We start from the raw sequence: 20536 nt of genomic DNA on the forward strand, positions 1-20536 counted from the left end.
GGCTTCCCGTTGGTGTCGTCGCGGTTTGTCCCCGCCTCAGTCGCTTTCGGGCAAAATGTGGAGGCGCGGAGAGGAGCGGAGGGGCTGTTGGTGGTGCGGCTTTTGTCCCTGCAGAGCAGCGGCCGCTGGGCGAGCACAGGCCGCCCTCACACCGCAGTGCCCGGGTGGCTGAGGGCTGCAGCCTGCGCTTGGCCCGGGCAACGACGAGTATGGGCCAGACTGGCAATACAAAGCCACATCAGGGAAAAAAAAAAAACAAAACACCAAAACAACAGACTGGGGTGTTACCTTTAAATACTAGGTGGACGAGAAAAAAACTGAAAGATGTGAGAGGGATAACTGATGACCCGTTTCTTCCTTTTTTTTTTTTTTTTTTTTTTTTTTTTTTTCTTTTTTACTTAACAACTAGAACCTCCTTCAAGGATGGGAAAAGTGGAAAGCTTCTCCATTACCTTCCAGTTTCCCGTAGTACTAAAAGAAGTAAGGTTTATGATGGCATTCCCCAGAATGGTAATTCGTATGCACTGTAACTAGACACATTGTGAAAGATACTTAATAATTTTGGTGACCGGTGGATCCTAAGGCAGAAGGCTGACTACCTCACCTGCCCCGAGGGGCAGACCCAGTTTTGCAGGAAAACTGTCTGATCTTGCTGCAGAGGGTCAGATTTGTACTTTCTACTAACAGGGCAGTGCTTATGTACTTAGGACTCCCAAATGGTCAACCTTTCTCAACCAAACGTTACTTTTGCTAACTTGAAATACCTGAATTTCAGTGACAATTTTCATCAACACAAAGAGTCATAAAGAATCATGAGTATAAAAGTTGACTTGGTGCATAAGCCATCTGTGTTAACCTGTTTGATTGCTTGGTGCATTGCAGTGGGTTAAACACATCTGTATGGAGCCTTCCACATGTAAAACAGTGGAACCCTGTCCTACAAACTGCTGGCTGTCTGGCTTTTCATTTTTATATATTACATACTGGAATTGTTATATTTCATGAAGAAAGATAGCATTTGTGATTTTTTTTCAAGAACTTTTATTAAATTGAAATGCGAACACCATTGCAAAGAGATTTTACAATGACAAAAGATTGAAAAGTCCATCAGGAAGCTACAGACTTCAGAACAATACTGATTTTACGACTGAAATCACTAACAGATTTTATTAAAGCCAGTATTTTCAATATTAAGAACTTAAAAAATACATTTTAAAGCATTTTCCTTCAGATACGCTTAGAAACAATGAATTCCTGAGCAACTATTTTTATACCAGTATTCTCCAACCAATGTACATACTGTGTATGAAATATACTTTCTATAATTTCATAAACTTTAGAAATTTACAAAACATTTGGATCTGGTTCATAGAATAATTGTGCTTCAAGTCATTCTGTTGCTACATTAATGACACTATGATAACTTGAATGTTCCAGATTGCATAAAAATTCTGGCATTGTAATGGAAAAAATGCCTAGCTTGTATTGCAAGGCTAGCAATGAAATGGTTTATGCAAATGGGAATAAGTTTGCTTTAAATATTGGATCATCTCTTTCTCTACTGGAAAGTATGCTGTTTATTCTGTGTATTATTCAGAACATGCAATTTAATTTACGAGTATGTTCCTTTGAGAGATCTGCTGGCACAATTAAATGCAAGCAAGTTCCAGAGACTTTTACCTACACTTAACAACATCGCAGAAATTTGAACAAATACAATTAGTTAATGACTGCTGACATGTTTTTTCTGGGCAGTACTTTTTCAGACCAGCACCCTCAGTATTGCTATATTTTACACAATGACTAAAAAAATACATGAAGCACAATATAAAGATTTCAGGAGCCCAGATACTGCTGAGTATTGCTGAGCAATATAATGCATATAGGGAACTGTTGGGTGGGTTATTCCAAATGATGAGTGCTATTTGTAGTCGGAATAAGAAAAATTACTTTCCACGATGAAAAAATAACACTAAAGCAGCCTGGGAGCTCTTTCTGAGTATAGCTGAGCAGTAGTTTCCTCTTCCTTTGGGAAGGAAGGACACAGGGATGAGAATAAAGAGTAGTCTACAGCATTAGAAAGTATGCTTTGACATCTTTATATTTCTGCATGTATTCCACATGTAGAAAAAATTGCTTCTTCCTAGACATGTATAATTTTCTGTCCTAATGAAGGGGTATTTTCTACAAGTGACTTCTACAGAGATTTCCAGCATTCTGTAAAAATTTCACTCAGTGCCACATGTCTGTATAACTGACCATTGCAGTCTTTCTAGAAATGGAAGTGAAATCTTTCCATCTTTACTGATCTCAAAATGAGGTGAAGGTACTCAGCAGCTCACAAAAACAGACCCAAAAGCAGCACTGTCCAAAAAAAAAGTTAATTAAAGACAAGGTCCAAGATGAGCAGCATTACAAGGTAGAACAGGACATTAAGCCTTCCAAAAATAAAAGAGGAAGATGTAAAAAAAGACTTCCTTATATCCAACTTCCCTACACACCAACGTCTTGAGTATAAGCCCAGATTTTAGCATATCAGCACTGCGAGAGGCCACAAAACTACTTCAGGTATTTTTCTTAGTTACTATTGACAGGTATAATAGTTCATCTTAAAAGCATACCATAAGTGAGAGACATGTATTTTAAGCCTGAATTGGTAATTTTCCAAATTTATCACCACGACAGGAACTTTTTGACTGAGGAAAATGTTAACAGATGCATTGTCACAGGTACAAGCTAAACAATGCTCAGAAATGCCAAGAGACCATTTAGTAGTACCCACAAACTCCTTTTTCTCCTGGAGCATCTAGGTCATTACATTATCTTTCATAAATAAAAAATAGAAGAATGCTTAAGAATGATAGGCATATGTGTGAGACAACATAAATGGAGAAATACACTTCATCTGTAGATCTGTCTGACTAATTGAATGCTGCTTTTAGAAACCGTGTGGTATACTTTATCTCTCTTTTTTCTTTAGGAATGTAGGAAATGCAACAGCAGATCAGATGAGAGGTCTAGCTCTTCAAGTATTCTGTTTGCCCAGGACAAATGTCAGATATGCAGAAGAAAGAAGAAAATCCTGTGACTAACAGTGAATAACCACTTCTCATGTGTAGGACTTTTTCTGCTCATATATAATAGCTGGTTTGTAGAAGCTGATTTCAGCGTTTTGCCAACTCTCTAGCATTTAATAAGGTTTTACTGCTTTTGTGGACTATCTCAGGTAGCTGTGCATATTCCCACTTCTTATATAAAAGTATTTTCTTTTTTCCTCACAAACTCATATATCACTCTTCTTAGTTCTACTAGTTCTCATTTTCTCCTATCTTACATTTGATTCTTTTGCTTCCATTTTCTACTCTCCCCCTCTTCTCAGCTGTAGTCGAAAAGCATGCTTAGCCCCTCCAATTTCTCTAATTATCTACCTGTGTACCATCCTATAGTGACTGTACTCCTCTTCCATCTGCCACATGCAGCAACAGTGTCCCTCTTCCCATCATTGAGCTCTCTTTTTATCCCCACATATTATGTGTTTCTGTATTCTATTTATCTTTAATCTCCTGCTTGTCATGCACATGAAGATGAAGAAATTCCCTTATTTGTTTCAAAATGGTTTTCAAAGCAGGGGCACAAGATTGTTCCAACTGATGTAATTCAGTCCATCTTTCCACACCAACAGGAACTGGAGTCTGAATTTAGTATGAGGGTTTGAGATAGTTGAAAGCAGGGCTAGTCTCCATTTTCACTCATTTAGGGACAGAGTTTGAAGATTTACTTCTCAGGAACTCAGATGAAAACAGGCCTTTATAAATAGCAAGTACTGAGAAATGCTTAGTTCCATTGCTGAGATCCAGAATCAGAGCATCTCTGACAACTCAGCTCATTCAGTCTTAGTGAGCTTGGCATACAGGCAGTGGCAAAAAAATTTTCAGTTCAGGAAAGGGACTGATGCTTGACTGCCAAGCTGGTTGGTATGGCTTTCCCTATAAGATGGAAATTTCTCTGTTATTTTTTCATATTAAAAACATTTCTTTTAGCTGTACATCTCAAACATCCCAATACTACCAGAGCAACACAACTGACGATTCCATGACAAGCTGTTAGTTAACAAAAATAATTTGAACATTACAAATAAGGTTTTTTAAATCTTGATAAAATGATTCACAATTTGACATACAAAGTAAAATGCTTTTGTTTGCCTCTTCAAAGGGAGCAAAAAAACTAAGCTGAGGTAGCAATTATTTGAGAATATGATGCCTGATCTTTTGACGCTTTTTCATTTAATTTGTCTTTATGGCTTTGTAGAAGATGTCTACTATCTATCATCTGGCTTAGGTGACTTTGGTTTCCCTGCACAACACATTCAAATTGTTTAAAAATGAAAAATTGTGAAAGACATTTACAGGCTTCATGATATGAACCTCACATATACAATGCTTCAGAAATCACAAATTCTGATTATTAATTTTGAACACCTGCTGTTACTACACTTTAAATACTTAAATGACATTTAAAGCAACTGTGTATTTTACAGCCATTTAAACATAGACACATAAACAGATATACCACAGAATTCACTGCTTCCACATAAATCATTATCATTATATAGTTGTTTTACAGTTTGTTCCATAAACACATATATCCTCTTAGTAGTATTATATAAGGTCAGTTTACTGCATTTTTATTAAATAATCTTTCTAGTTACATAGTATCATCAAGACCATTCTTCAAGTCTGCATTTTATGTGACAGTTTTGGGAGCACATGTCCCACTTCAATAAATCATATTTCTTTAACTGTCAGAGATAATAAAATTGTACATCAAATATGTCTTTGCTAAAGAAGTCTAGCTAGAAATTTAAGATAATGAATCATATTTGTCACTATTGAACTAAAACTGTTAATTAGGCTGAGTTCAAAGGAAAAGTAATTAAATAAAAATATATATATTCGATTTTATGAATTCTATAAAATTAATTCAGAAGAGCTTTTATGCCTCCTTTTAGGGCTATTATACTACTAAAAAGTAATTCACACTTTAAATGACAGATGCATAAATTTGACATTGAAAACATCAAATGCCATCAAACGTTTAAAATAATTATTTCAAGTCAGAAATTTGATTAATGGCATAAGAGCTAGAGGGCTAAACCCTGTTCCTGGTGTAAATTCTGTTACACATTTCATCCCTCTGTATATCAAAGGAGGTGTCAAGAGCCTGTTATTCCCCACTGGTGTGTCATAATTTTACAACAATCAGCTGTGTATACAACTGCTGAAAAATCTCATCTATTTCCTAATAAAAAGTTATTCCTTAAAGAGCTGCAAGCAAAAATATTGTTGCGAATGGAAAATATCTGAACATCCAAAGGCCCACACACTTAGCTGAAGGTTATTCTGATTTTACACAACACTCTTAACGTACTTTCAGATATTAAAGGCCACATTCAGAAGGTCTAGCTCCCACCTTGGGAATAACAAGGTGTTTTGGAAAATAAAAGCAAATCCAAGGGAAAAATAATCACCCTGCAAATTTCTTCAGCTTAAAGAATGAAATATATTTATGAAAGTTGTGTTCAAATTGTATTTCGTTAGCAAATCCATCAAAAAGCTTAGCTACCTCAGAGCAATGAGCAAATGCATTTTTTTTCCACTCTGGCTGAATTTCCATTTTCACAGAAAGCCATGAGGATTTGTCATATTGAGACATCCATCAGCAAAGGTGGCAGAAAATCTACACCTCACAATGTAATTTAGGCTGCAGCTATTTTGCAGCTTCAGTACCAATTTATGTCATAGTGCAGACACTCTTCCACTCAGTTCTTTTTCTGTGTGGATTACTGGAGGTACTTAACAGTTAGGCAGGATGAATCAGACACTTAAAATCTGCTAAAAGTTGTGTCTGTTTGCTTCAGTTCTAAGGTAACCAATCTGACAGCAGCAGGCTGCTTGCTGACTGACACCTTATCTCATGCTTTCTTTGGTTTATAACACCTGTGTAGTCACTTTTGTTTCAACCTAAGAAATCCACTACATAAAATCTTTAGGCTGTGGCTTGATAAGATTCTATAGCCTCTGTGTCACCAGATGCATCACAGAAGTCCTGTAGCAGCATGTCTTTATGCACAGCACTAGGAGTAGAAAACAACAGCTTGGCTCAGATATGCCTATCTGCATAAAGAAAGAGAATGTGTCTGATCCGGATCAGATCTGTCAGATTCAGTCAGAAAACTGATGTGTCAGAAAGAGTGTATCAGCTTACATAAATGCACACACACAAGCTGATGCCCTGCAAAACTTGCCCGTTTTGACTGGTAAGTTGATAGGTTTTTTGCATTACTTTTAGCATCTCTAGAAAACTTTTAAGATACACCACAAACAGTGTATCCACAGTAAAATTGTCTTGTTAACTAAAAATTTTATGTTTGGCTGCTCTCTGGAGTAGCCACTTTATGTCTTCAAATGTCAAATAAGTGGCTGCATTAAGAATCTAAAATATCTCCCTACACATTGAGGAGAGTATCCAGACTACTCTGATTAACCTCTAGAAGTGGGCAGTAAATTGCCTGTATAGAGGACACAGGCTTTAAGTTTGATGCCTAAAGTAAATGTCATGGTATACATTAGCATATATGTTTACAGACACATAATAATTAGTTAAATAGATAATTAGTTAAATTCTAAAGTCCTGCCAGTGGAAGGGCTACACAGCTCAACTTATCTGTACATGTGTAGTTCCATGGCATGAAGATAAAAGGTGAGAATCTGATTTGCCAAATGAGATGTGGCCTTCTGCGACCTTCAAAATCTGAAAGTCTCTTTTAGCTGGCTCTGCAGCAGGTTACCTAATACTGCAGGAAGGCTAGCTCAGTGCATAAAATCATGAAAAGCTGGAGAAATATAAAGCTGTTCATGAAGGACAAGAACAGAAGAGATCTCATCTATAATAAGTACACTTTCCTTCACATGTACACTACAATTTCCTTTACCTTGTATGTCCAGTTTCCCCTGAAGCTGGTGATACTGGCTAAATACTTGGCCCAGTTTTAATCAGTCATCACTTGGTTGTACTCTCCTGGAGTAAATTAAACTTATGTTTCAAGAAGGAAGGACCACAATAAGTTCAGAGCCATTCCAGTATCGTTATGCCTTTGGTTACATGGAATGTGAGGAATCCTCACTGTTCCCACTGCTATTCTGGTGATATCTATCTGTCCAGCCCAAGTACATGAACTCCTTTCCTCATTCCCATTGCTATTTCCACAGAGCTCTGATTCAGACTTTATGCCCCGTATCTTTGATTTTCAAGGCTGGATTCCAAAATTAAGGCTGCTAAGTTCATTATGAAAAATCTGACTTCAAACTTTCCTTCCAGGCTCAGAGGAAAGTGCAGTGTCTAAGGACACAGGAGAACAACATTCCATTAATGATTGGCATCAGAGCACAAATTCAGTGGGAAAGAAGCTTTGCTCTCAAAACCTAGATACTATGTTTATAATTACAGGTGATAAAAAAACATGTGAAATAAATAATTTACAATTCAAATAGTAATACATCTGCAATATATTAGAAATACAGTTTTAAAATTACTTCATATTCTTAATTAGTATAAAGTTTAATTTTATGCTTTGTATAGAAATGGTAGTTTTACTTGTTACTGCTGTCTCAGCAGAAGGAAACAGAAAAGTTCCTAAGTAGCTAAATAGCATTGGGAAATTAGAAAATACTGTATTTTGGGTTTTTTGGGTAATAGAAAAATAGCCTTTAAAAATAGATTGTTAAACACATGGGCTTGTAGTAAAGTGGAATTGTATATTATATACAGTAAGGCAGTATATCAACTATTGTCCTGATATTTTCTTCATGTTTGATTTGATTGGACTAGAATATGAATGGGATGTAAAATTTTCTGTCACACTGAAACAAAGCAAAAATATATTTAGGAGAATTTGTTATTTTACTGTAATTTGTTGAATATATTATTTTTTATATATGATTTGTCATATACAAGACCTCATTTTTTCTTAAGGATTGAGAAAAAATATAAATAAAATTTAATCAGTGTCAGAATGCATTCAGAAGAAAATACATTATAGATCAGAATGCTGCTGTGCAATGATTTATCTGATTTAGGAACTGCTCAGATCACTGTGGTCTACTGACTGACCCATAACAATTTTCATCTTTCTTGAATCTGCAGGATTCCCTCAGGTTTAATCAACTAATTGAAGATCTGCAGAGCTAAATAACCATTTCACAATGTATTTTTCACGGCAGATAATATCCATTTCCACATTTCACTTTGTTAGAAATGTGTTAATGATCCAAGGTTTACTTCCACGACTATTAACTCAACCCACACTATATTTTATTCTCTGTATAATACATATAGGAGGCTAGGTTTTTTTTAAGGACCTATTTGCTATGTGGTTTTGTTTTACTGTAAGTAACTACTAAGTATGTACTGTACTAGCTACTGGTTATTTAAAGGGTGGCATAAAGGAAGATGGGTCCATGTACTCTGATCCACTGGTCTCTCTTTTGCACTCGCTTGGAACTGTCAGACAGTAGCTCATATTTTTCTCAGCTTGACCTTGCTGAAGGTTCTGAGACATTTCTGTCACAGGTTCTTGAATTACAAATGTGTGCTGGATGCGTGAATCTGGCATTAATACTAGAATATTATGGTCCACAACTGTTGAGACCTTGGTATATTCTTTGCTGGTTCCTGGAAGAGTGTATTTTTCAGTCTTTCCACTATTTTCTTTATGTTTCAGTAATACTGCTGGCTCCTCATCTTGTCTGATTTTGTGAACTTCTACATAATCCATTAGTTTAGGATTCAGGAAAGGTGACTTGTCATTAGGTCTGTTTTGTTTGACCTGCGTTGTGGTTTGGTCAGTTTTGGAATGCAAATTCTCCACCTCTCTTTGCTTTTCGATGTCATTGTGGACAGTTTCAGTGATAGGATATTGTGACTGATGCTCTTCTTCATTTCCTACCAACAATACTGCAATGTTCACGTTTGTGGTACTCAGTGTTATCTTATGTGCATCTACAGTACTGTGGTAGGCAAACATAGGAGGCTGATTATCAGGTAACTGAGGTGCAAGACATGTGGACGATTTTGTACTCCTATTGTTAAAAAGGAGTGTTTTCTGTTCTGAGGCTATACACTGTGTTTCCCAGCTCCTTCTTCCTCCTTTATTTTCTTGAACATCTCTTACATCTTGTGTTTGAGGTGTTGATGGAAGAGTTCGGGACATCCTGCACCTCTCAGAAAGCAGAGAAGGGCTATCACAGCTCCCTCGGCCTGAGTCACTGTCTGTTTCCTTGGGTATCATTTTTGCATTTTTACTGGGATGACCATTGTCATGGCTTGGCATGAGTTGCTGTTCCTCACTGTCCTCTACCTCCAGATATTCTATCAGTAGTTCCTCACAGTCTGATGTTGGTGGGAAACCATGGCAACCAAGAGCACTCAATAATTCTTCAGATTTTCCTGTCTAAGGGCACAATAAAAAAGATACATTTTTTCACTACTAACTTTAGAGTTTATCTGACTAGAACAATTGTGAACAATCTACATATTTAATATACAAATACTTTAATAGTTATATCACTAGTCATAAACTGGGTTTCTACTGCTGCAGAAAATAGTGGAAGAACAGAAGAAAATTTCTTGACCTCCCTCAGTGTGGACACAAAATTCCAGAATTCATGTCTTTAAAATGGGAGGACTAAGGAGCTTCTGGCAGGTAGGGGCCTCATGGGTTTAGCAAGGAGGAAATGGAGGAGAATGAAAGAGCAGCCACGTCCTGTCTCCTCAGCATGGCAAGAGACTGTGGAGAGCAACTTCCATAAAAACTACTAGGAAGATCACCCAGGAATTGGCTCCTGTGGTGTCCCAGAGAACTGCTGTGGTCACAAACCGTGTTCTCAGATGCCCTCCTATTACTAGTGCAATACAAGACTCGGTCTCACACATACCCCCCACACGACCAACCTGGAAGCATCGCTTATTTTTAACACTGAAGCCTTATTATGGTACTTGTGTTTGCTAATACATAATTTGGAAAAGTAAGTAATGGTGAATTCTTTTGTTGTTATCAGTGGCACTCACCTCTAAGAGATGTGTATCTATTCCTTTTATCTTTGGTCCTGGAACTGGCGGTAGGATAAAAGCTATCATTCTAAAAAACCAGAACAAACACACAAGGTGTAAGTATGGGCACCATCTCTCTATTTGTCCTCCCATTTCCCTGACATGTGACTGACATTTTAAACACTTCTCCCATATCTCATACCTCCCTGTTGGACCTTTATTTCCTGTCTACCTCTCAAGCTTAAAAATCCAGTTACAGTTCATAAGTTACCCTTAGATATATTTATAAGAAAGAGAACAGTTACAAAAGTTACTCAGCTGGAAAAGTAACACTGCTAATGTCCTTTTATTGTCCTTTGTTCCTTAACCTCCAGTTCTCTAATAACACTGTAACTTCATCACTGGACAAGAAGCAGTTATGTGGGGCACAGTTCAGGAGGATTAGTGGGCCTGTACCTACATACTTGACTGTCAGCTGACTACTACTAAGCAAGATTTATGATGAATGATTTCTGATGGCTTTCCCATCAACAGTTTCTATCTCTTTCTTCTACTCAGCCAGTATTTTTTTGCAAGATTTGTACAAAAGTAATAATCTTTGCAACGTGTTTCTCTTTCAGATTTCATTGAAATTAGCCAGTGTTCTAATAAATTATTTGGGGAATTGACAGGTGGGTGGACAGAAGGACAACTAATTTCCTTTAGTTTCCTTTAGGAAATTAAGGCAAAACCAAAAGGTTTGTCTTCTACAGTATCAGGGGTGCTCCAAAGGATGTTTACAGAATACTTACATGGCTAACCAAGATGGTCAGATCTAATAGAGACATGTCTTTACCAACTGAGAATTTAGCCTGGTTTCCCTAAAGAACAGAAATACCTCTTTATCAGTTGCAAATTTAAAGTCAAATACCTGTAACTTATGGTTTGTAAGAGAACACAAAACCTATAGGAAATTGAATCAAATGTTAGAAGTCTGTTTTTGAAAAGTTTGCTGAGATTTTCAACTCCATGTAATTGTGAAATTGGTGACTTACCTGTACCCTTTCAAAATCATTGTCCAGCTCATGATTAAACATATAAGAGATGACAAGACACCAACGATGATCCACACAGCTATATCTTTTACTCTAACGTCTAAAAAACAGAGGAATTATTTAAGGACACACATCTAGCATATGCATAGTCAGCATTCAAAAAAAGTCTCAGATTACTTTTCTTTTAAAAATTGGCCTAAGCTGCAAAATTTGGTATTGAATCTAGAGGCCTCTACTAGCATAGACAGATCTCAGTAATCATTGTGATATCTGATTAATAAATATACTTTTTATTAATGGCACTGTGCAGGAAATAAACTCTTGGAAAAATAACACAAAAATGTATGAAGAGGGAAATTTTTTCACAGCCAGTTATATCAATTGCATTGAAATCCAATTATGCCAATACTGTAGTCATTTTATTATCAAATACATATCATACAATAAATTAAATGGTGGGTTAAATGATCTAGGACTAGATAATTTTTAAGGTTTTCTATTGTGACATGACACTTTTTAAATTGCGGTGTTTATTTCAAATTCATTCCAGATAGAGAGTAATGAAGAGCTGTTACTGTCTGAAGGCAGTCACTCTTTTTTGTCTGTGTCGGTTTTAATGCAGTTACTGGCATTCTTTTAATTAAAAACCACTGTCATGAGAACAAATGAGGCAATAAGCATAAAGGATATGTTTTAAACAAATAAATAAATTGATTTACCTTCTTAACTCCAAAAAGTAATGAAGGGGAAAGGTAACTGGATATTGTGCAGAGACGCTGAAAATTCAGTTACCTTAGCAATGATGTTCTTACCTGTTCTAGGGAAACTATGGGATGTCAATCTTCATGGGTGCCACAAACAGCTAACAAAAGTATTACATGAACTTCTGTGTAGTAACAGTTACTGAAGGGGTGCCTGGACACTCACCAGTAGGGATCTGAATATACTTTTCTGAGCTCCATTCACTCCATGACCCATGGTGGTCTGGTTTGCAGTGAATCTGTACAACGTACTTCTTTCCAGGATTTAAACTAAACATTTTATATTGTGTTTGCTGTCCAACAAAAATAGGCTGGAAAGTAAATAGAAATAATAAAATGCATATAAAATTGAGATATTTTTCTATGAAAATCACAGCTAGGTTTAAGTCTTCATAACCAAGTTGGGAATACAGAAGGCATCTGGATAGTTTCCTAATAACTCTTATGCAGGCATGGAATAACGATACATTTATTTTATTTTATTTTTGTAGTTCAGATTTCTAACATAATTCAGTGAGAATGAAATCTAGCTCTAAAACTACAAAACTACATAATTTAAACTAAAACTACAAAAACACATCATAACACATCGTAAGGCTGGCTCTACAAATACAAAAACACATCATAAGCATATGGCAAATAGGGAATAACTGTGGTAATGGTGGGAGCTTGTCCTGAGTTTGAGTGAGTGGTGGGGTTTTTGGTATCAGGGAAGGGGGCTATAGGGGTGGCCCCCTGTGAAAGGCTTCTCGAAGCTCCCCCAGCTCCATGTCAGTTCTAGCTCTGCACCAAAACTGAGCCAATCAGCTGCACCTCTGCGATAATGTATTTAAGAAGGGATGTGGTGAGGAGGAGTCAGACTTGTGAGGAGGAGTTGCGGCAGCCGTGTGAACACCAAGGTCAGTGGAGGAATGGAGGAAGAAAGGAGGGGGGAGGTGTGCTGGAACAGAGACCCCCCTGTATCCTGTGGTGAGACGGCAGGGCGGCCCCCCCTGCCACCCATGAAGGTCTACGGTGGAGCAGACATTGATTTATGGCCTGGGAGGGGCCTCTCATGGACAACCAAGGAGACTGTACCCAAAGAAGGTCGGGATCTTGTGGGAAGAAGCAGCTCTCACTGCTGTAATTCAGTGCTGGGAGGATTGCAGCATGCAGGGGTGTCCCACGCCGGAGCAGCTCAGGAAGGGCTGCAGCTGTGGGAGGGAATCCAGTTGGAGAATAGTTGGCGTCCCACACTGGAGCAGTGTGGGGAACGCTGCAGTCCATGGGAGGGACTCATCGGAGAAAGTTTGTGGAGGACTGTCTCCTGTGAGAGAGGAATCGTGCAGGAGCAGGGGGAAGAAGTTCCAGAAGCTCCCCCCACCAAAGATGGAGTAAGTGGAAGCATTGACTGCACCCCCCATTCCCTGCCCCTGCGCCACTGGGGGAGGAGGTAGAGATATCGGGAGCAGAGCTGAGCCCGGGAAGAAGGGAGGGGTGGGGGGAGGGTGATCTCAAGATGTGGCAATGCTTCTCACTGTTCTGCTCTGTTACGTGTTGTTGTCAGTGCCTGTAATAAACTGATATTCTTTTTTTCTTCCCATAATGAGTCTGCCCTTTGCCCATGACCATAACGGGTGATTTGCCTCTCCCTGTCCTATCTCAAATCCTAAGCCTGGATCATTTGTCCCTTCTCAGTGCTGGGAGGGAAGGGCGGCATGAGCGGCTGTGTGGAGCCCAAACCATGACAGAACTACAGTGGTGAAAGGAGGAGGAGGCAAGAAATAGAGATGGGGGAAGAAAATACAGAAAGAAAAGGAACGTGGAGTTGGTAGAACGGCGGAGAGTAGTAAAAAGTGGATCTTGCAATGGCTGGGGGGCTGGGAACTGCAGTGGCAGGGAGAAGGAAGGAGAAGATATAGTGATGGCTAGGAAGTATTGCAGCAGACAAGAAGGGGATGCACCCAAAATACGCCAAAATACTCCAAATCTGGCCTTTAATTTTCTGCCCAGTTGTTTGAGTTGCAAATCCTGGCTACAAACAATTATGTGACTATGTCAACTATCACCTAATGGCTATTTATACAAATTTAAATGATTTTACATAATATTATTCGGCTCTCTGTTACCTAAAAAGTGCTTAAGAACAAATTATCACAAAAGAAACCTGACTAAATGAGAACAAACAAAATGTAATGCAAATATGACTAATATATAATGGCCACAACTAAAAACAAATACTTTATCACCTGCTTCACACAACAGCATCTGAGATACCAGTATTCTCAGTAGGAAATCAGATCACACAAGCACTTTTGAAAAATGATGAATGATCAGTGTGCCTGCTTCATTACATTCAGGCATGGGACCAGACTGACAAAACTTAATTGATCAGAAAACATCATCTCATAAAAACTTGCAAGATACTTACCTCCCATTCCTCTCCTTCTTCAGGCTTTAGTCGTAACTCATATTCAAGGGTAAGCCATCCAGATCTGACATCAGCCAGTGGGGGTGGAGACCATGACAAGACCAGATATGGTTTTGTATTTATCGGCTTTTTTATTTCCAGAGTTACATTTACAGGAGGATCTGGCTGTACTGTTCAAATAAAAGAACTGACAATAAGAATCTTAATGATTTTTTCCTTGCATCTTAGGAAGAAATATAAAATGGTATGAGTGGTGAGTTGCCACCTCCATTGTGTCTAGTAATTTAGAACTGATGCTGGAATACAGAGATCAAGAGTTTCCTGATAAAGTAAGCATGGATTTATGAATTTGATGAAAAAAATGAAGAACAGTGAAAGTGTTGAGTTCATGTTGAGATTTGCCTTAATCATTTATCAACAGAAATAATTTTTTCTTACGTTACCACTTACTGTTGCTTTTCCCCACAACTATGTTTGAAAGTTAACATCTATAATGCTGTGTTATGAAAGTTGTGTTTTACCACAACTTAGCAAAGTTGGCATATATATTTAGTAATGCTGAAAACATGGATGTAGTGATGAAACTTGCTCCCCCCCCATCTTTTACATTCAGAAAACAACAGCATGATCCCTACATTCATACATAAGGATATTTAAAAATAAAACAAACCAGTAATATTAAAGCCCTGTCTATATCTCATAAATAAACCAAAATGAAACATAGGTTTCTGCTACAGTCAGGCTTGCAGCTTTCTCAGTTCAGGTGCAGAGCTTCTGCATATCCTCAATGTATTTTACCACTGTCTGATGCAACGCTTCATCAAGTAAGTAGTCAGGGCATGGAGTTAAAAAGTAAAGCCTTTTCTCCAGCAGTCCTCTTCCAGTTCCCAGACTCTTGCCAGACAGGTACTTGATAACAAAATGGTTATCAATGATGATGTTCTGTTCCCTTAGAAAAAACCCTAAATACTTGTCCACAGTCACTCTGTGGAAAAAGTCTGAGAAAATAAATTATCAGTATACTGCTATAAAAAGCAGTAATTCAGCTTCTTTTTAATTTGGAAACCACTTTTAGGTAATCAAATGTAAATATTATTTGTTAAAAGATCAGTTTGTTTTCAGTTGCTGGCAGAGTGGAAAATTATTTTAGCTGGATCGTATTTCTCAGAGCTTGACTGAAAGAAATAGGGAAAACCACTAAATGGTTATCTGAATGCAGTTTTAAAGCTTTTAGCATTTTTAGACTTCCTTTAGAAAAGATCTTATTTGTCCTTACAAGTTTTTAATTTTTATATAATACTATGTATGAGAAGAGCTGGAATTAAAATTCTGTGCCAAACCCCGTAATTTTGAATTATTTGGTTCCACAGAAAATACCTTTTCTCTCTTACCTATGTAAGTCACATCCACATAATGAGGATCAGAGACATTACTTCCCATTTCATTAGTTGCCCTTACAGTAATATTGTATATGGTCCAGAAAGAGGTGTGCTTTTTGTTAAAGTAGCATGAATTGGGGCCCGCAGTTCTGTAATCTGGACATTCATAAACTTTTTCTTCTCTGAAAGTAAAGAATCACAGTGATTAGGTTACACAGTCTAAAACACCTGACTGATTACTAGTAGCTCAGCATTATTTAGGGCTGAATCAGATTTTTCATACCTGACAATGTGAAGAAAATCAGAAAACTGCTTTCAGACTAAAGAGTCGGTGGACAATTCCAGAGACTATAGCAAGTATTTTTTTCCCCAAAATAAAGACTACAAAGCCTGAAGAATTTAGGCTGTTGTAGATGCAGCAGTGGGCTAGTAGAGCGCAGCTCTTACTTTTCTGAATGCCATTGTCCACTGCATAGCTCTTACAGGTTCCAGACAGCCAGTAGAAGTGACTGCTAAAGTCTTCTAATCCATCTATTAAAAACTGAGTATTTCCAGTGTTCATTTCACACTCAAATGAATTCTGCACATTACATTAATATGCTTCAGAATCTATTTTGGTCTTTCATCAACCATTCCTCAAAAAAATCTACTTTGTACCAAATCCATTCCCAAGCTTCCCAAAGGGAGCAAGGATAGGAGAGAAAGTTGAGTATGTAATATTTGTTTCCATGCTCCTCTGAGATGCACAATAACCAAAGAGAAAGGTGTGGATGTGGACCTCACAGTCTGCCCTGGCTGGCTGGACCAGTTTCTGTCTTTTTCAACTAAGACCTGGTTCTCAGCTGATAAGTACAGAGTTTAGCACCCAGTTAGGTCAGTGCAAGGCTGAGCAGTGCTGGGTGAACCAAAAACAGTTTACAGGACCCAAACAAAATATTGACTAATCCTTTAAAATGGATGTATAGCACTTGATCTAAGTTCCAAGACCAAGATTACTGAAAAAGCCAGGAGGCATTCACGGCCCATGAATACTTGTGCAAAATAAGCATTATCAGAAGATGAAAACTGTAGTATCTTGTCATTTTGGAAAACTTTATTTCTGGGGCTGTGTGGCAGAAGAGCTACAGGAATGTGCATTTGTATTGCATACTATTATTCAGTTGCTGTGCCATGTCAACTTTCAAGGGAGTCTATCTTTCATGACAGAAGAATTCACAGAAATTTTGGAAACATTTCATTATGAAGAGATCCTATTTCAACCTTGAATATGTTGCTGCTATTGCTATTCCACAATACGTCACTTGGACAAAACCATGTGTTATGGAAAATGGCATCTCCAAAATGCAAAACCAATCAGGATTGATTTTCCAGGTCCTCTCAATAAAACACTGAATAATTATATACAGCTTATTACCCTTCTTTGCTGTAAAGCAAAGTGTAGTTAGTAGGATGTCCTCCGTCTGAACCAGGTTTCCACCAACAAGTAAAAGTTTCCTTTTCTGGAGAACGGCATTTTATTATTGTAGGTTTTTCAGGAGGTGACTCTCCTGTAGGAGATTCAATAAATTAATTGGTAAGTTTAATGCATTAGGCCAACCCTGTATTCATAAAACAATGTCAAGCAGAGCACAGGAAAATAACTTTTTTTTCTAGAAGGAAAGAAAAATTTTGCTTCATATTAGCATAGGAAAGGAAGGATGGTTCAGTGGTTAGGGCAGCAGCCTGATACTTTGACCTGGATTCAAAATCCTTTCCCTAAGGAACTATGTTTTAGTTTTCTGGCTGTGGCTCCTCTCTGCCCCCAAATCTGATAAGGGGCGCTCAAATACTGCCATAATTTCTATAAAATTATTTAAAATACACTCTGCTACCTAATCTATTTACTACAGAAACCACTTTTTCTTAAATGTTTTAAGATGCTTTTAGTTGTTTAAAAAATATGCTGCCATTTGTTTTGGCTTTTACAGGAAAAAAATTAAGAATATTTGCCCATTTTGCTTATGTCTTTGCCAGTAATCCTCTTCTGAAGAGAGAAGTGATGTTATGCTCTGTACTTAGGCTACTTGCCTGATTGCTGCCAAGCAATTTATAATTATTTTGATTCCTGATGATGTTTTTACAGACTGAAGCAAAGCACTTAGAGTAGGGCAAAGGATAATTCTTAAATTTTGAATAGGATGATGCCCGTCAAAACCCTGATGAGATTGAAACTTTTACAGTTATGTATTTGTGGCAAAATATGGTCCTATCACATTAATAATATGTATTTTCTACTATTTAGAGTAGGGACATCGATTTTCAAAATTTCTAATTGCCTAAGGCAGATCTGAAAATGGGACATTTATAAAATATCTATTAACAGTACTTCAGCAATCTCCGTATCAAATAATGAATAATACAATTAGCAACAGAAGAAGATTTGAGACAACCTGGCTAAAGTGTCTGACAACAGGACACCATGACATGTATATTTAATATGTCCACTCAAACCCAACAAAACACAGATAATTATTTCCATGTGGTAGTAGCTGCAAGTGTTATGCTCTGTTAGACATGGCAGTGCTTTCAGTTCAGTTACTAATGAACAAATAAATGATTTTTATACAAGTGCCATTACCTGTTATCTGTAGCTATACATGAAATCAACATGATTTTTAAACAGAAGGACAGGAACAATAAATTACTTAGGCACACCTGTATAAGAAGTGTCTTCCTAGGAAATCCCTGCTGTCATAGCCAGCAGAGGATCCTGAGTGGATCACTAAGACTAAATACACAATTACACACAAAGTTCAGTGAGATGCACTAAGCTGTTCCTCCAGCACTATAAAGTATCTGTGTGAGGAACTGTGTGAGGGCTGCAATTTAAGCACTTTTCATGACACAGAACTGGCTAGAATTTAAAAGCAATTAACAGACCAGCAATTATCCACTCACCACTGGGGATCTGAATGTGTCTTTTGGAGCTCCACTCACTCCACTCTCCAAAGTCTAACATGCAACGGACCTGAACAATGTACTTCATCCCAGCTTGTAACCTAATCACTTTGCACTGTGTCTGCATTCCAACAGATATTGTCTGGAAAAGAAAATGGACTGGAAAAATAATAAAGAATTGGTACACTTTAACAAATACACCATAAAGGAGTAGGCTTGTGTCACCAACTTCTGAAAGGCAAGGGTTTCAGTCGGGTATTTTATAAGATGTGAATTACAAAAAAGAAAAGGTAGTGATTTAACAGAAAAACTAATTTCAGTGACACTGAGATTCTAACACTTGAGTACATATGTAATTGCAGACTTCCTATAAGTTAATACTCCATCAGATCCACCATGCAAAGAACACTACAGGTAATACAACTCACAGATAAACCCTCTGTGTTATGCTTCTTAGTGGTTAGTTTTAGTGCTTAATAAGAAGTGCCTTCCTCAGACCCTTTGAATCTCTCTTCAGAAGTCTTTCAAAATACACAGTTTTCTCCATCATAAAGGCATCAATAATTTAGGGAGCATTGAGATCATCTGACTATGACTTTAAGAATGATATTTTATCCTCATATCTCAGTTGTGGCCCACTCTGAGCAAGATGGCAACAGCTGAGAATGTCAGTGGAAATAGTGTATGTGAGTAGGACACCACAAACTCTCTGAGAGGGGGGTTGCCCTCAAACTGATCATGTTGAAGAGGATGATGATGATGACTCTGAGCCAAATTAAATAGTAGTTAGGGAGTAACTGAGAGACTTCTGAAACAAGCTTGAAAAGCAGTAACAAAGCAGCATGTTAATATGTAATAGTGGGGGGAGACTGGAAGCTTCAGCAATAGCAGAAGTTTAGTTTGATGCCATCAGAAGCTGCTCTGCTAGCATCATGACCTCTGCCTGGGCCAGAGCAGCCTCGTCCTCTGATGCTGTGCGTAGCTGCACTCCAGTATGGGCTGCAGCAGGCAGGGACCCACACCTGGGTGTGTGCATGTGACCATGTGGGTACTTTCTCACTGATGTGTGTCTTAGTAGACTGTAAGACGAGACGTGGGTTCACATTAACTTAAAACATCCATGTCCCCTGCAGAAGTGGGTATAAATAGGGGAGTTTGTACTCCCAAGGGGGTGAGGTGTGCTTGTAACCTAACATTCCTGGGAGGGGGGAATTTCTGTATATAGCATATTTCTGGGACTAGTTACAGAAGTGTATTTATAAATGTAGGTGTCTATTAACATTTTGAAGTGCCCAGTATTGTGATTTATCAGTTGTGCTGCTGATACTGACCTTGACTGCAGAGTTAACTGTTTGCTTGTTAATTACACCTTAATGAAACAATAAACTGCTTTGATCCTGATTTGGTTTAAACTATATGAACTCAGCAGTCTGTCACTGTGACACTTGGGAACAGACACATTTATAAAAATTACGATTAAATATTTTATCAGTGGACTAAATAGGTTTTTTTAGTACATGACATTAGGACAATTATACAAATACATTGAATTTCACTATCTCTACAAACCACTGCAGTATTTTCCTTTCTTTAGTAAATTTTTTAATATTAATTTTTCTATCCTTACAGAAACTATAATTTTTATAATAGCAGTTAAATTCAGACAAGAGAACTCACTGAAAAGAGCATTTATACAATAAATGTATTTTTCCATTACCTCCCACTCTTCCTTTTCCTCAGGTTTCAGTCGTAGCTCATAGTGATATACATGTGAATTAGAGCTGACATCGGCTAATGTAGGTGGAGACCATTTTGCCCAAAGGTACATTATGCTAGCAGATGTTTTTGTCTCTAGAGAGAGGTTCACAGGAGCATCTGGCTGAACTGTATAAATGAAAAGTTTGCCAT

General features: G+C 37.7%; 1 protein-coding gene across 11 annotated transcripts in view; it reads right to left on the reverse strand.

The window, feature by feature from the left end:
* Nucleotides 1-1902: 1902 nt before the first annotated feature.
* Nucleotides 1903-20536, reverse strand: part of PRLR (prolactin receptor) — a 146573-nt gene continuing 127939 nt past the window's right edge. For 10 of the 11 annotated variants that reach the window (XM_032992278.2, XM_032992274.2, XM_032992280.2 and 7 more), the window contains 9 exons: nt 20346-20512; nt 18629-18770; nt 17106-17238; nt 15704-15873; nt 14313-14482; nt 12069-12213; nt 11142-11241; nt 10126-10195; nt 8034-9508 (listed from right to left, as the gene is read on the reverse strand). In XM_032992278.2, coding sequence (XP_032848169.1) covers nt 8483-9508; nt 10126-10195; nt 11142-11241; nt 12069-12213; nt 14313-14482; nt 15704-15873; nt 17106-17238; nt 18629-18770; nt 20346-20512 — 2123 coding nt within the window. In that variant the 3' untranslated portion in view covers nt 8034-8482. Of the gene's footprint in view, nt 3987-8033; nt 9509-10125; nt 10196-11141; nt 11242-12068; nt 12214-14312; nt 14483-15703; nt 15874-17105; nt 17239-18628; nt 18771-20345; nt 20513-20536 lie in introns of those variants that run through there. The other variant, XM_032992286.2, reaches the window with a different exon arrangement.

This window comes from Tyto alba, unplaced genomic scaffold (genome assembly GCF_018691265.1).
Source record: "Tyto alba isolate M040663 unplaced genomic scaffold, T.alba_DEE_v4.0 Super-Scaffold_42, whole genome shotgun sequence".
Classification (NCBI taxonomy): domain Eukaryota; kingdom Metazoa; phylum Chordata; class Aves; order Strigiformes; family Tytonidae; genus Tyto; species Tyto alba.